Source organism: Haliotis rubra, unplaced genomic scaffold (genome assembly GCF_003918875.1).
Source record: "Haliotis rubra isolate DU_JTF1 unplaced genomic scaffold, ASM391887v1 Scf30, whole genome shotgun sequence".
NCBI classification, from domain to species: domain Eukaryota; kingdom Metazoa; phylum Mollusca; class Gastropoda; order Lepetellida; family Haliotidae; genus Haliotis; species Haliotis rubra.
In genome coordinates this window covers 2339310-2356314 of record NW_025766969.1, presented here as the reverse complement: position 1 = coordinate 2356314, position 17005 = coordinate 2339310, and the positions used below count along the sequence as shown (strand labels likewise).

General features: G+C 39.5%; 2 protein-coding genes and 1 long non-coding RNA gene across 5 annotated transcripts in view; all 3 read right to left on the bottom strand.

Moving 5' to 3' along the window:
• The window catches only part of LOC124282590 (X-ray repair cross-complementing protein 5-like), a 45368-nt gene extending 34339 nt beyond the window's left edge, over positions 1-11029 (bottom strand). For both annotated transcript variants that reach the window (XR_006900197.1, XM_046718599.1), the window contains exons 1-12: positions 10993-11029; positions 9475-9588; positions 8542-8725; positions 7374-7422; positions 6328-6453; positions 4727-4891; positions 4010-4124; positions 3216-3351; positions 2169-2278; positions 1928-1990; positions 1499-1636; positions 944-1052 (exon numbers count right to left, since the gene is read on the bottom strand). Coding sequence is in view for 1 of the 2 variants with exons in the window: in XM_046718599.1 (XP_046574555.1) it covers positions 944-1052; positions 1499-1636; positions 1928-1990; positions 2169-2278; positions 3216-3351; positions 4010-4124; positions 4727-4891; positions 6328-6453; positions 7374-7422; positions 8542-8725; positions 9475-9588; positions 10993-11007 (1324 nt within the window). In the remaining variant the exon portion in view is untranslated. The remainder of the gene's footprint in view (positions 1-943; positions 1053-1498; positions 1637-1927; positions 1991-2168; positions 2279-3215; positions 3352-4009; positions 4125-4726; positions 4892-6327; positions 6454-7373; positions 7423-8541; positions 8726-9474; positions 9589-10992) is intronic.
• On the bottom strand, positions 2-871 carry LOC124282591. 2 transcript variants are annotated; one of them, XR_006900198.1, is made up of 3 exons: positions 644-871; positions 419-568; positions 2-373 (listed from the first exon to the last, which is right to left on the bottom strand). It is a non-coding gene; the product is annotated as an uncharacterized LOC124282591 (long non-coding RNA). The 2 variants fall into 2 exon arrangements; XR_006900199.1 differs by having other exon boundaries at positions 321-348; positions 394-568.
• A 4158-nt stretch (positions 11030-15187) lies between the features above and the next one.
• Positions 15188-17005, bottom strand: part of LOC124282588 (serrate RNA effector molecule homolog) — a 28071-nt gene continuing 26253 nt past the window's right edge. Inside the window, 1 exon segment of the mRNA XM_046718594.1 lies at positions 15188-16038. Within this exon segment, the coding sequence (XP_046574550.1) occupies positions 15972-16038 (67 nt within the window). The 3' untranslated portion in view covers positions 15188-15971.

Here is a 17005-nt window from a genome sequence, read left to right as displayed (position 1 = left end):
CACAATACTTGCATATGAAGCTGTCATTTCCATCACATGAAGAAGACAATGGGGCCTCAGTACCGTAACTCACCTGGCTATGAAGGGAACAGTTTTAACGACAAACATGACTTTCAGTCCGATGAGTTAAAAATGGACATAAAACTAAACATTAAACCATTCTGTTATGTGCATGAATGTTTGTCTTCCAATACATACCTGTGGGTTGTCTTCCAATACATACCTGTGGGTTGTCTATCAATACATACCTGTGGGTTGTCTATCAATACATACCTGTGGGTTGTCTATCAATACATACCTGTGGGTTGTCTTTCAATACATACCTGTGGGTTGTCTATCAATACATACCTGTGGGTTGTCTATCAATACATACCTGTGGGTTGCAATACATACCTGTGGGTTGTCTATCAATACATACCTGTGGGTTGTCTATCAATACATACCTGTGGGTTGTCTATCAATACATACCTGTGGGTTGTCTATCAATACATACCTGTGGGTTGTCTATCAATACATACCTGTGGGTTGTCTATCAATACATACCTGTGGGTTGTCTATCAATACATACCTGTGGGTTGTCTATCAATACATACATGCAGGTTGTCTAACAATACATACCTGTGGGTTGTCAATCAATACATACCTGTGGGTTGTCTATCAATACATACCTGTGGGTTGTCTATCAATACATACCTGTGGGTTGTCTATCAATACATACCTGTGGGTTGTCTTCCAATACATACCTGTGGGTTGTCTATCAATACATACCTGTGGGTTGTCTATCAATACATACCTGTGGGTTGTCTATCAATACATACCTGTGGGTTGTCTATCAATACATACCTGTGGGTTGTCTATCAATAAATATATGTGGGTTGTCTATCAATACATACATGCAGGTTGTCTAACAATACATACCTGTGGGTTGTCAATCAATACATACCTGTAGGTTTGTATTTCTTGTTTGTTTCAACATCATCCATGATTGGCAGTGATCCAAAGGTGAACTGACGTAGATCCTCGGCAAAAGGGATTTCTGCCCAATACAAACACTGCACAAAAAGATACAAAGCTTATTTTACAAATTTCAGAAAGCATTCTTTCATAACTGCTATCACTGCCATGCTGAAAATTAGATTCAAACCAATGGCGAATAATATGGAAACATGCTTGTGAAGCTTCAGCCCCACGGATTCAGTAGTTTCTGAGATATTTACTGTGCAAAGAGGTGAGTGAGTATGGTTTTACACCACTTTCAGCAATATACGAGCAATATCATGGCGGAGGACACCAGAAACGAGCTTCACGCATTGTATCCATGTGGGGAATCAAACCCGCGTCAAATAGATTTCAAAACTTAAAATATCACCAGAAACGTGCACAGAAGACAAACAGGCTATGACATAGCTCACTTTACATTTTGTCAGCGGAGCCAAATATGCCACAAGTTTTATCTAATAAAATTCTTACAATCTCTGTCAATTAAATGAGTACCTACCTCATAATTGGCCTTGATTGAGGGCCAGAGAATTCCAAGTTTAGGTCCTGAAGCACTGGAGTAGACCCTGCGAGCAATAATCACCATGTTTGTCTCATAGAGGGCGTTGATCATGGCAGAAAGGGCAACTCCAGCAGCCTGTGGGTGAGGAATTCATTATGAACAGGGGCTCTATGTAGAGGTGATAAGCTTCAGAATAGATTCAGCTGAACACAAACTGTACAATACTTGGCTATAAACGCATCAACAAAGTGCCAGGTATGTTTATAGAGGTGCTAAACTTCAGGTTTGTCATCAGCCGATTTTTAATTTCACGGATACAATTTGGGAACAGCACAGAGCACAGCACTGACCAAAACCTCTCAAATACATGTAGGTGTTTCACAAGTGATGCATGATGGGAAACAAGGGACATAACTTTGTACCTACCTCATCTCCTTTCTCAGCAAAAACAACATTTGTCCCATCTCCCAAGAAATGATGGCGTTTTACCTGAAAATGTGCAGTGGTAGACATGATATTCATATGGTGAGTCATTAACTTATAGATAAATAACCTCAAACTTTCTTCAAAGTGAAATACATGTTGTTTCAATTTTCACATTATATTTACAACGGAACATATTTTCATACTTTTGATATGTGGAGTAGACTTTTTGAAACATACTTACATTATCACTTTTTGTAAAGCCAAGAACCTTCAGACATTTCTCTGCTTTATACTTCATGTTTTCTTTGTCATCCTCAGACATCGGCACTAACGTGTTACCATAGCGATAACCTGCAACATTTGAAGATATTCAATGATTCAGGAAACAGGTTTCTTCAACTATTTTGCAATTAATTTAAAAATAATTGTTTAGCAGTGTGTCTTAATACATATGTATTTTCTTGTTACATACAATTTCTTCTGCATGTTCTGTAAGAATTTCTTAAATTTAGGAAAATATTCCTACTGGCAACAAAATCAATAAGAGCAATAAGAGGGAAATATCGCATATGATTTCAATGGAATTCTTTTATTGAGGCATTTCACTACTGACATGTTTTAGAACTTTCTTGAAGTCGCTCTCCAACTCATCCCTACATACCCTGTACAATGTCCTCTCTCTCAACCTCACCCTACATACCCTGTACAATGTCCTCTCTCTCCACCTCACCCTACATACCCTGTACAATGTCCTCTCTCTCCACCTCACCCCTACATGTCCTCTCTCTCCCCTACATACCCTGTACAATGTCCTCTCTCTCCACCTCACCCTACATACCCTGTACAATGTCCTCTCTCTCCACCTCCTCCCTACATACCCTGTACAATGTCCTCTCTCTCCACCTTGCCCCTACATACCCTGTACAATTTCCTCTCTCTCCACCTTCTCCCTACATACCCTGTACAATGTCCTCTCTCTCCACATCACCCCTACATACCCTGTACAATGTCCTCTCTCTCCACCCTACCTCCCTACAATGTCCTCTCTCCCTGTACAATGTCCTCTCTCTCCACCTCGACCCCACATACCCCGTACAATGTCCTCCCTCTCCACCTCATCCCTACATACCCAGTACAATGTCCTCTCTCTCCACCTCATCCCTACATACCCTGAACAATGTCCTCTCTCTTCACATCACCCCTACATACCCTGTACAATGTCCTCTCTCTCGACCTCCTCCCTACATACCCTGTACAATGTCCTCTCTCTCCACCTCACCCTACATACCCTGTACAATGTCCTCTCTCTCCACCTCTGTCTCCTCCTCGTCATTCATGTGCTGTGTCCGCAAGTTGCCCACCGTTTGGTCAGGATCCTTTGCATAAACCTTTTTCCAGCTCTGCTTCAACTTGAAGTCTTTTATCTGTATTATTTAAGCCAAACATTCATTAGGATGACAGTCACTTTAGTTCAAACATGCAAATTACATTTTCATTCTTTCATTAGTGCCACACTCAGCAATTTTCCAACTGTATAACTAGGGGCTGGAAATAAATGAATCTGAGCAAGTCATATTAGTGATTGATGTCATGAGCAATGCTACATGTAATCAATATATGCGGACATGCAATCAACCAGGGTGTCATTGTACAAAACAACATTAGCGCTAAGACGGTTGAAGTTTGGCCGCTACGATCACCTTACTGCTAAGATTACATTGCACAATGGCACTAGGCCAAACCACCAAATCCATTATGTAACACCAAGCAACCAGCATTCTTCTAACCAGCAATCCCCTACAGGGTGTCATTTCTTCAATGATACAGCCACACTCATTAAACCTGCACATCGTAAATTGACCCAGTCATACAAGATCCATATTTTTAGTAATAGTCGAAAGGTAAAAATACTGAAATCAGATTCATTATGTGTCCATACATTTGTTGAATTCTTTTTCAACCTGCTTGTTATAACTAGCATCGATAATCATATATCCATGATGGCTAATAAATGTTTGATGGCTTTGACAGAGATCAATGGATTTATCACAAGTCAGTGGTACAATAGAAATAAACACTTACTTTTCCATAAAAGTTTATTGGTATACGGAGATCGGGACCAATATCCATTGTGCATTTCCATGCTGTAGGGCGGACCTGACGAGCTGTGAAGTAACTAAGGGCAGGTAACGCTTCACTGCAAAGATAAACAGCACACAATAACTGTTGGACACTGACTTCATACAGCTGTCTTTTTCCACCAATAAGCAAATGGAGATTATTGTGATGTGTATTTTGTTTTATCAACATATGACAAACTTAACACATTTGACAGATGCATCAATGTACTTTAACATCCCTATGAACTAATGTAGTATACATTATGACAAAAGTAACATTAGGGAGCCCCAGTACAAATGCCCACTTTTCCCAGATACAAATAGTGTCATTTCTCTTTGCTGTGTAGTTGCCATCACATACAGCTACACAGGGGTGGAAATAACCCATTGCCTGATGCCCGAGTCCAGTGTTTTCTTCTGTTGGGCAAGCAAATTTGTATATCCTACTGTACCGGTGTCCAGATGACTTTCCAATATTAATTATGTTGTTTATTTAAAAAATCAACAAGAAAACGTCGGTATAGTGGAAAAATTATCAGGGCAAGTGATTTTACATGTGCCACTGTACCGGAGTACACTAGCAATTTTAAAGTTATTTCCACCCCTGCTACATACAAATAGTCATTGCACTTGTACACTGAAAACCTCAATTGTTGAGTGTAGTGACATGTCCACGAACCTGAATGAATAGCATTCCCCCTCAACTTGGTCCAGAATATGTTTAATCAAAGCTTCCCCTGCTCGCTGCTGAGGGGTCTTGTCCTTGCGGTGACCGTTGACCGATGCCCCCCCTGCATCGCCTCCCCCTCCTTCCTCATCCTCATCATCGTCAATGTTGGGGCCACTGGAATAGGATGAAATGGATGGCATTAAAATATTGTGTATCAACCTAACTTACAGTCATATGTTGGTGATTTTTGTGGATCTTTTTATTTTTTTTGTTAAGGCCAGACATGGCACCTTAAATTGACATTTTTGCTTCAATACGTCAAAATCGAGATTTTGATTTGTTTCGTATAAGTAACACATGTACTTCACGATACATGATATTACATTTCTGTGTCCCTGTTGCAAAAGACATGATGCAGAGAATAGAGCCTTGTACAAATAAGAAAAGATATACACACAACTCCAAAATGCATGACATGTTGTTAATAGGGTTTCTGAAGCAATTGCTATGTTTGGTATTATTATATACAGTTATAAGGACATTAGAGGTGAGTGAGTGAGTGAGTTTAGTTTTACGCCGCACTCAGCAATATTCCAGCTACTGTAAACGTACTTATTTTCGCGTGGTGCAATTTTCGTGGAATTGACAGTTTAGACGACATCGCGCGGTCAATTATTCAGCAAGAATCAGTAATTGCGGAACTGCCAGCTGTCGCTTTGGCCGCCACTAATAGCAGTGAAAACAAACAGAGTGGCTGAACCTGTCAGGCGGCGTTTATTACTTACTCACAGGAAATCCCTATCTGTGCGATATACTAGTACACAGTAATCCGTTTACTCACGGAAGTGATGAAAAACACATCAGTATTATGTTCCGAATTCTGACGATCTGACTAATTAACTTATACTGTATATGAAGCTCTTTGTGATTTCAAACAAGCCGGGTTGTTGCGAATGAGATGATTGAGTGTTAGTGACTATTCGCTTCATGATGATACGTTTGTATCTAAATGAATAAATAAAATACTGCTGTATTATTTCTTTCCGAGTCGTTTCATGGTAATCTGTTTTGTATCAAACCATCTGTCATGAGACCAATTTCCATGGCGGCCACAACACACATTGCTGTTTTCGCTAATTCGGCGATGCGATTTGGCTCATTATTTAATTATGTTTTGGGAAATCCATTACAGCGACAGTTAAGTTTGATTCTGTATGCTACTATCAGTCGTCATTTTAAGATTCCCGTAGATTTCTGTCTTCAAACGTGATGTGTTATGGTAACAACTCAGGGGCGACCGTGGCTAGACTGAATGAATGACAGGTTTATTCGCGGTGTATAATTTTTCGCGCTAAAATGTTTTGCGCAAAAAGCGCGAAAATAAAACCTGCGCGAAATATACTACGTTTACAGTATATGGCAGCGGTCTGTAAATAATCGAGTCTGGACCAGACAATCCAATGATCAACAGCATGAGCATCGATCTGCGCAATTGGGAACCGATGACATCTGTCAACCAAGTCAGCGAGCCTGACCACCCAATCCTGTTGCCTCTTACGACAAGCATGGGTTACTGATGATCTTCACGAGTCAAAACTGAAAGTACTTACATGACGTCAATATTTGTCCCCGAGTTGTGGAGTGCACCAATGATGGTGTCCAGCTGATCGTCTCCAAACTCGCCCCCCAGGTCTGACAGCAGGATGATACGCTTCGATGCAAACCCTCTCTTACCCCTGAAACATCACATGGAACATCAATATTGAATGGGTCTTTCCACACACAAATGCTTATACACAGAAAACTTACACCTCTTTTAACAATACTCCAGAAATATCACAATGGGGGAACACCAGAAATGGGCTTGGGCTTCACACATTGTATCCATATAGAGAATCAAACCTGGTTCTTTGGCAGGGTCGGTGGGGTATCCTTGTGGTTAAAGCATTCACCTGTCACATCGAAAGTCCGGATTCATTTTCCAACATGGGCACAATGTGTGAAGCCCATTCCTAGTGTCCCACTCCGTGATATTGCTGGAAGTTAGCTAAAAGCGGCATAAAACCCAACTCACTCACTCTTTGGCATGACTGACTGACTGACTGAGTTTGGTTTTACGCCGCTTTTAGCAATATTCCAGCAACATCACGGCGGGGGACACCAGAAATGGGCTTCACGCATTGTGCCCATGTGGGGATTCTAATGGGTCTTCGGCGTGATGTGCCAACGCTTTAACTGTTTACTACAAGACTGCTCCACTGCCACACATGGTCTTTAGGTGCCAGCCTCCAATAATACCAAGTTATCCCCTGATCAGTTTCAAACTTATGCATATCGGTGAATGTAAACTTCATTGGGTAATCACTATGTTTGATTGTGGGTCATCCTATCAAGAAGTTTCAATACAATAAGTTCAAATTGTGGAAGTAGCAGTGGCTGAGTGGGTTCGGCTGCTGACTTTGTGTGCTGGCGATTAGGTGGCTGACTCTGAGGGTATGGGTTTGAATCCCGGATGGGACTCAACCCAAAAGTACTAGAATTTGTACTTTACTAAGAAAGTGTAATCCCAAATTTAACCAATGTTAAGTTCAAATTGGTTTGGATACAGTATTGTTGCTATTTACTGAAGTAGACAGAACATGTAAAGTGTACTCACTGTATTCCCTGGACAAGGTGATCCATGGCAACAACCACTGCATCTAGGACTGTAGATGCTAAGGAAGATAACTCCAAATGACTCAATTAGCATGGCTGCAACTGGGCTTTCAGAGGCCAAACAGCCATAACATTTTCTGCTGCTGCCACTACACCTAAACCATTCATTATTACTTGATTTGTTACAAACAGTTACATTCATTTTTATCCTTTATACTAGCTCTAACAAAAATAAACACCTTTTCTTACAGTTGTGAACTAAAACAATTACTGTACATTAAAGCTGAAGCATAATTTCTGGATCAGTATGTTTGCTTACTGCAGCAAGTTTTTGTTGAATTTGGAAAAAAAATCCAACAAAGGACCATTCCAGCAGGACTTGTAACAAGCCAACCAATGTTTAACCTGTATAAATATATGGTAGTGATACAAACAAGTAACTATATTTAAGTTGAAAAAAAAAGACCAACTGAGAAGGGAGATTCAGAGACCAGTGTAGTCTCTGACATGGACATATTTTACAGATAAAACAGTTCATAAACAAAAAAGATAAAACAAAAATTAAAAGGAGCCCTGAGAAAGTTGAAATCTAGACTTGCCACATATTCTAAAAATTGCACGGGTTTTCTTGGATATATTTCATTCAGGGTCTGTACGACAGACTAAGACTAGTGGAATATATAGATTTGCTTATTTAGATTTAAGGGCTTACAGTAATGGCTGGGTGGAAGGGAAAATATCAAGGTGCAGTGACTGCGAGACAGGCTAACTTAACCTATAACTATATTTATCCACCGACCATTTGAAATAAATGAAAGATTTAAGTTTCATCAACAGACTAAAATATTTTCTTTCCCATAATCATCCACAAAGCAAACACACCAGTCCTCAATTATTTCATTTAAGAGGACGGCATGGGTGGACCTGTCGGTTTAAGTGCTGCAATGTGCTTTGCAGAGTTGTATCCCTTTGGCAAGCCAGAAACCTATGACTGAGGATTTGAAACCCTGATGAAGTTGGATGCCATATCTACTTCAAGACCTACATCACTTCAAGCTGTTCTCTCACATTTGTTTAACATGCCTGAAAAAAAAAGGAAAACTGTTCAGTGGGTATTATTCTGAACTCGGTCATTCATTCAAAAAATGGCTTGACTGTACAAGGGATACAGTCAGCTGCTGTGTCTGAAGGCTGAATCTCATCCTTCACCTGCTGGAGCAGGTCAAAGTCCGCGACCCCAAGAGGTCGGGCAATGGTGATGTTTTGGTAGCTGTCTCCATCAGCCAGAGGGTTGTCTGTGCCATCAGTACCAAACAGAACCAGAGATACCTCATCCTTAGACTCAGAGAACATCTGGAACAACATAAAACATGTGATTTGTTTGTTTGTTGCTTATCTCAGCAATATTCAAGCCATATGATGGTGGTCTGTAAATAATCGAGTCTAGACCAGACAACGATGTGATGACCACGAGCATCGTCCTATTCAATTAGGATACAATGACATGCACATGTCAGTGAACCTGACCACCTGATCCCAGTAGTTGCCTCTTACAATAGGATCAAGTCTACAAAGGATAACCCGTGAAGATCTGGGTGAGAATTGATCTTCAGTAACCCATGCTGGTCGTAGGAGGCGACTAATGTAATCAGGTGGTCAGGCTCACTGATTTGGTTGACACATGACATCGTATCCCAATTGCATAGATCGATGCTCATGCTGATGAGTACTGGATTGTCTGGTCCAGACTCGATAATTAACATATAGCTAGAATGCTATATAGCTAGCATATTGCTGAGTTAGGTGTAAAACTAAACTGACTCACTCACTCACTACAAAGGATCTTCACTGGTACAAAGGATATGAAATAAAAAAGTAGTATTTCTGCTTGTAAACAACAAAAGTAGATTTCCATGTTTCACTAATCCATTTTGACCGACAGTGTCCCAGTTTAATCAGATAAAAGGGTTGTTATGAGTCATAATGACCATACTGGCTGGTCTGCTTGGACTGGTCTCTGTCTTAACGCACAATGTTGCGTGTACACTGGACACGTATTTGATCATACGCAGTTTAATATGTAGGATCCTGAAGTCCAATACCTTCCTCTGGAGAATCATAGTGATGGCATCAATAGCTGTCTGTAGTGAGGACACCTCCCCCGGCGGTGCCTGGTTCATGGAGGGACCCACATCCAGCACAATAGCTATGGCTTCCTGAAAGTAGTATATATACATTTCACTTCTAGAGGTGAACTTCAATGTGGTCTTAAGTCATTTTCAAAAGTGGGGTTCAAACCGCCTGAAACCCCCACCCACCCCTTAAGTGAAGGCAATAACTGCATCATGTCACATCATGTGTGGTGTGCAGTGTATGAATTAATTTTGAAAAGTCACTGGGCAGGAGGGCTAGTTAAACAAAAATGTTGCTAGCCCACATCATACTTCACTGGCCCTGCAAAATATCAATTTCAAAATGCACATCGGTCAGAATTGCTATGATGTTGGTAATTGAAGATGTTATGCGTTACATTTGTATTGTAATGGTTCTAACCTCTTTTGCGCAATGCTATTAACATTTTTTATATAGCGATCCTCTTGTGACAAGAGATGATAAATATTATGAAACTTTTGTGGATGGACTTTTAACACTTCAATAACTGACATCATAATATTCATGTACATTAAATAAAGAACAAATTATCTGAGATTTTCAGCTAGCCAGTCGGGATAGATTTACCAATGTATCACTGGCCCAATTCACAATCAGCTAGCATTTGGCGAGCGGGCCAGTAGCTATTTCGAACACTAGTGGTGTGATCCAAATTAGGCTAGCCCAATATTTGTAAGCTGAGTAAAAATAGTTTCAAACATATTAGCATAAAACTGCTTGAATATAACAAGAAAAATGTCTAATAAGACATTGCATCTCATAGCTGTATTTCCCTACCCATGCATTCGTTAATTTTCAGCCAAGTCAATAAATTAAACAAAGGTTGGTGTGATAATAGAATGCGTTCACAAACTAAAAATTTGTACAGTATACCTTAAGAAATAAATAGACGTCAAGACGTTTGTTTTTTGGGGGGAGTGTTACGTTTCTTAGCGTCACTTCACTTATCTCTGGCGCCTCCTCGATCCTTAGGATTAGTTTTAAATGGTCAAGATATGTTATCCCTGATCCTTTGTGCTTGGATATTTGTATTAAAAATGTTGGCCAACGTACTCAGTAGCTGTTTCCAAAGTTTATCCTGACACTGCAGATGTAAACACAGGAAAACCCGATATTGTACGGATGTTTGTTAACGCAAGGCAACTTATCAGTGGAAACAAAAAATACCACAAATCAAAGTTCCATTGTAATTTGATTTGGGTTAAAATACGCTATGACTAATCAACATTAAACGAACTTGCATCGTAATATAACGAAATTATAAGAACGTGTATTGAAACACGAAACACAAGACGAAAGCAAGCTAATGTTGATACCAATGGCAACGATGTCTATGCCTAAAATAAATATAAATGTTACACAATTGATCAAAGTGAATGTCATTTGCAGCTATGATGTATGTTACACTACATCGGCATGTTTAAGTTCACTATACTATAGTGTAGCACCTTATTTGCCGCCATCTCTAAACACGATCAAGGGGAGATAATTGTGTTGTATCAGCATTTATAAGTTTTTCGACTGTCATGTCACAATCCCACGTTCGAATTGCGCAATTTCTTTCAAGGATTGTTTCTTTGGAAGAATTACAGTTATTCAATGCTGATTTGTTTAGAAAATGTTAGCAATAGTGAAATAGAAGTTTCACAGTTTGTGCTGTGTCGAAACAGACATTCCTGCAAATTGGTCTCGAATTCTTCATCGAATGGCCAATTTAACACGTTACACTGATTATAGTTAGTAGAACAGAACAAGATGACGTGCTGTGCACTGATGATATGAAATGATTATAAGTTTACATTTCGTGAGAAAACTTTCCAAGAATGTTTGTTTTGTTTTCTTGTAAATCAACATTGTTTTTTGGAGTAATGAAGAATGATTAATTCATAACACAAATTAAAGAACACTTTCAGAATAGAAAAAGTCTCACAACCGCAAAACACATATCTGGGTTCATTAAAAACTCAAGTGTATTACGAGCAAGTGAAAGGTGGTCTACACAAAAATCCCAGACATTTAAGGTCGCGATGCACTCCTAGTATACTATTAAAAAAAAGAAACTATACATGTTGTTTTGGAGTTTACTTACTGAGTGCCTATAACTGATTCAAACATGACATCATTGCTCAATTACACTAAAATCATCACTTACAAATTTCCAAAACATGATTATCCAGAAAGTGTTTGGTAAAACCACAGAGGGCTATTAAAATCACTTGGTCAGAGTAAAATGTCAGTATCTGGTGTGACCACCATAAGCATCGATAACAGCTTGGCAGCGGTGACCCATAGAAGAAAAGGGATGCCGAATGCTGTCTTGAGGAATGTTTGGATACTCTTGCTGAAGTGTTGTGTGCAGTTCTTGTAGTGTCAGAGGTGGCGGATTACGCTGGTGCAAGCGTCGATCAAGAATATCCCATGGATGTTCAATGGAGGACAAATTGGGTGATCGAGAAGGTCAGATAACACCTGAACATTGGTTTGCTGGAGGAAGTCCTGTCAACCACGTGCAACATGTTGTCGAGCACTTATGTCATTTCTCCAAAGATCAACCGTTGTGAGCGTTGATGCTCCAAAAAGGAACGTTGACGATGAACGAACGTTGAACTGGTCTTCTGGCAAAAAGTCTAGCTTCCCAAAGCCAATTGCGCACTGTCTGGTCGGAAATTCGGAGCAGTCCAGGGATTTGGATTGTTGTGGATGATGCGGCCGTGGTGTTTGAAGATGTCTCATCCGGATGTAGCGATCCTGGTCGGCGGTGGTAACACTAGGTCGACCTGACATGGTTCTGTCATAGGTTTGAGATGGTCTGTCTAGACACGCTGAAGTGCCTTGCCACTTCATGGTGCGATGCCCGTCCTTGTAAACGGCCGATGGCGTTTTGTCGTTGAGCTTCTGTCAGTCGTTTCATTCTCTTTTCGTCTATAGTGGCTTAAAGCAATGCATGTGGAGTACCATTGATGTGGCTTTTTAAAGCCTACAGTCATAGGCATCAGCTCAAGGTGATACACAATTCACGATGCACGTGCATTTCCATCCTCGATAATCTCCAGGGTATACGTTCTGATAAATCTCCAATACATCCTGGATGCATCTACGGCTCAGCCCGATGATTTTATTACCTCCCTTGGTTGGCTTTTTATCCAATCAGGTGTCTACGCTGGGAAGTTGAGCGTACCAATCACAACTCACTTTCGCTTTTAAATTATCTAACCGATTAAACTTGGCAACACAATAATATATTGTTGCAGGGGTACTCTGAAAGAGGTAGAAAGAGTTCTTGCATGTATTTTTTTAAGATTTCAGACCTGTCAATTTGTCTGTATGTTTTCCCCCCAAAATTTCGCCCCAAAAAATCTGACAGGCAATAATATTCATGTGAGAATGCGGAGCCAGCAAAGGGAGGCAATAATATCATCGGCTCGAGCCGTAGATGCATCCAGGGTATAGTGGAGATTTATCGGAACGTATACCATGGAGATTATCGAGGATGGTGCATTTCATGTCCGGTGCGTTTTAGCGATTCACTACAGACGCGTGTGCGCTATGCGCGTGTCATATATTTGTTCAAAAATTCAAATTTTTCCTATGTATAGTTTCTTTTCTTTCTTATTTTTCTTTTGAAGAGTATAGTAACAAGATAATTCAGTACCAGCTACAGAAAAGAGCTTCAGGTATTGCACCCAGGTGTGGAATCGAACCCGGGTCTTCGGTGTGATGAATCACTAGGCTATCACACCCCCGCTCGCCTTTCAAGGAGCTCACACCACAAGGGCAACTGGGTTAAGCACAAGCTAGAAATAGGCTAGAGATGGTTAGAGATTTTTGGCATCAGTTTATGTTTTGAATGAACCAAAAGTGTCAGCATGACATGGATATGAATCTCAGTGCCTAGTTTACTTTATTAGGTTTTAAACAGGATATTTTCTCTGATATTTTTTGTCTCCTCATCGTAGTTTTTTATTTAAAAATGCAACTCTTTTAAAAATAAAGATTCATTTCAGACACAACAAATAGATCACATATAAAAATAGATCAAGATTCTCACAAGGCTGGTAACAAATCAGCAGTTTTCATGAGAAAAAGGATGATGCATCATTCACCCTTTTCAATGGTTTGTAAAATGAAGTTATCTACGCCTAGCATTACATACAACATAAATTAATTATTATCGATATTTGACCCTTTACTGCCTTTTGTAGCAGTGTTTCAGCAATAAAATATCAATTACAAAGCCCATATGATGCGTCCCAGTGACCCTCCCAGTCACAAGGCACGGATTCTCAATTATCAGCTGGTAGGGTTGGAATAAACACTGTCCTCAGGTTGTGAAAAAGGCATGACAGCAGGTATCTGCCGGATGAGGATTGAACGACTTGCTCTAACTGTATGGATGTCCAGTGTTTAACAGCCAATACTGAACAGTTCATAGTGTACTTTTCACACTTTGCTAAGGATCACAAAAATTCACAACTTTACAACTGAAACGTAGATTTATAAATTGAAACTGTATCCATTTAAAACTGGATAAATAATAATATGGTAACACCTCTTTAGGCAAACATCCACTTTAATCTAACCTTATGCACTTGATACATGAGTAACTATAAAATGGTTTTCATGGCACCAATCGTCCATTTTGCAAATCAGGGAACATGTCATTCACAAACAAACAACACATGTCAATAGCAGGTATGGGATCCACAAGATGCAATGACATACTGAAACCTAGGATCCATGCTTACAACAAGCTTAGATATTTAAACCAAAATTGATCCCACATCGTAGTTTTCTGTTGAATCTATGATTTGATCATTAGCCAAGTGTGAATAGTATATTTCCACTGTTCTCTGTATGTTGAAATCTTCCCAACCTTGCCCTGCTGTAAGAACCATCTTTCATGGCGACAACAAACCAGTCAGTCAGACAGATCACTGGACTCAAGCAGTTTAGGTCACTTGGCGTATACAATCTCTGTGAAACCTGTGACAACGTGATTGGTGTGGCGTGTGGTATTGTACATAGTGTGCAGGGCCCCGTTCCTCAAAGCGATCGTAGCGCTACGACAGTCGTAACTCCCATACTTTAACATAGACTTACGACTGTCGTAGCGCTACGATCTCTTTGAGGAACGGGCCCTGGTCACAAATCAGGTGAAGTTAAGCAACGTCAAGGAGACCTCTTGGATGGATGACCATGTTTGGCAGCTTGACTGCTGAGAGATTCTAGGACTTCTGTCCTGCCCCCCAACGAAGAACCTATGTGGTCACACCTACAGCAAGTGAGTTTGTTCAAAGTTGCCTCTGTTCACCCATCAGAAAAAGAGTATCTGGTGGTATAAGTCATATGACTATTAACATTCCTAGTGCCTCAAAGGCAGCTTGGGTTAACAAGGGTAATAATGACCTCATGTTGTATGCCCTGCAGCGTGGAGTTCAGCACTATATAAATGGCCAATTATTATTATCGGCACCATAAGCATTGCTCCACACTGATGGGGTACTGCGACACGCCAATGAACAAGTCTCTGAGCCTAACCCATCCATTTAGTTGTCCCTCTAACATGCATAAGAAACCAATGTCCTTACCCAGAATCCACAATGAATAATCGCAAAATCATTTCTCCATAACACAACAATGTCGGTTTGTATAAAATCCATTTATTACAATATGGCTACTACAAACATAAATGCAGTGCTGTATCATGATTGTGTAATCAGGATAACAGAAAGGATAAACAACTGTTAAAAATATTAAAACCTATGACAAGATGACCAGTGGTAAATATTTACAGCGATGGTGTGGTGATTATCATGATACTAATCTGTATGGAACATTACCATTTAATCTTAATATGAGATGTTGCTTCACCAGGGCCTAGATTTTCAAAGCTCTCTTAGAGCTAAGATAGTCGTTAACATTAGCATTAACTTACGACGATCTTAGCGCTAAGAGAGCTTCGAAAATGTAGGCCCAGGGGTGTAACAATATAAAGCTTGAGCTGCAGTGAAGTGTCAATCATAGCTTCCAAAGCATTACAGCACTGACAAGACTGTTGTAAAGCATACAAGTTACACCAGTTTTTGTACTATCTTGTACTAAGTTTGACAGTTTGTTTTCAAATATATGGTATTTAGATAAACAAGATCCCCTCACATATACCATTTTTGAACAGTCGACTCCTTACTGATTCAAGAAAACCATGTTGATTCTTATATTTTTTCATCACATAGACTTAAGAATATCATATTTGATTATTTATTTGCCAATATTGATAAAACTATTGCATCGTGACTTGTGGACTTGTGTGACCTGGCCTATCAATGAAACATTAGTGTATCTGTTTGTGGTGTCTACCATGTTTATTTCATGTTGTGTTCCATGGTAAAGATTATGGTGTGTCTCATGGCGTTTAATCACGGTGAATTTACAAGTCCATCTCTTCGGGTGCATCAAGATCTCGGTATTCAATGATGGAACGAGGATCCGATCGCCTGGAACAAAACCAACATACAAAATATTACAATGAATAAACAGTATAAATACCAATCGATTTCATTCAATATAGCACTATACTTAGAAATTGACAGATTCATTAAGAAGCATGTTGTGTCTCTTTATTTCGAACATCTCTTCAACCATGTAAAAATGTTCTCAGGGAAGTTTTTATGATATTTCCTCCAAAAGTTTAAAACATTCTTGCAAGAGAAAATATCACCTCCCAATCGATTCCTGATCTTAATCATGTTATATACTATGTTCACCTGGAATCAATAAATTAAGAAATGATTTAACCATTAGACACCATTATGGCATGACATCTAATGACAAAAGCAGAAAGATAAAAGAATGCGAGGGAAAATCTTTCAGTTTCAATTTCAGCCAGATTAAACACTGTTTTTTCTTCAATATGGAAGATACAGACCACTTCAAGTGAAGACAGACAGGCTGTCACTGTTAGTTGTGTGTGTCAGTATTACTTCTTTAATATTGCATTCTGCAATATTTCAGCAATAGGTTCAGAGGCCCAGATAAGCTGCGTATCCGGGTAAAATACGCATAGAAAATTTCCAATTACGCATTGAAAAATAAATGTAGCGTACCAATTACGCATTTAAAATGTTAGATACACAAAAAGTTTAAAACAAATGCGTACGGAATATATTTATAAAAATCGCTTGCGTAATGAAAAAGACATCGATCGCTATCAAGTTGTACTGTTAGTATAGGACTAGTGTTGTACTGTCAGTATTGGATGAGTGATTTTTTTATGAAATCATTCCATTATATTTAAGTTGGTTTTGATTAGGTATGATATAAGGCAGGACATACCTGCTTAGTAAACTTACTCAATGACATAATACTTAGGTGAGTAAAAACACTGCAATACGCACATATGTGAAAGCAGTGGTTAACGGAAAATGAAATACCCACTCAACATTCATAATACCCACTCCAAAA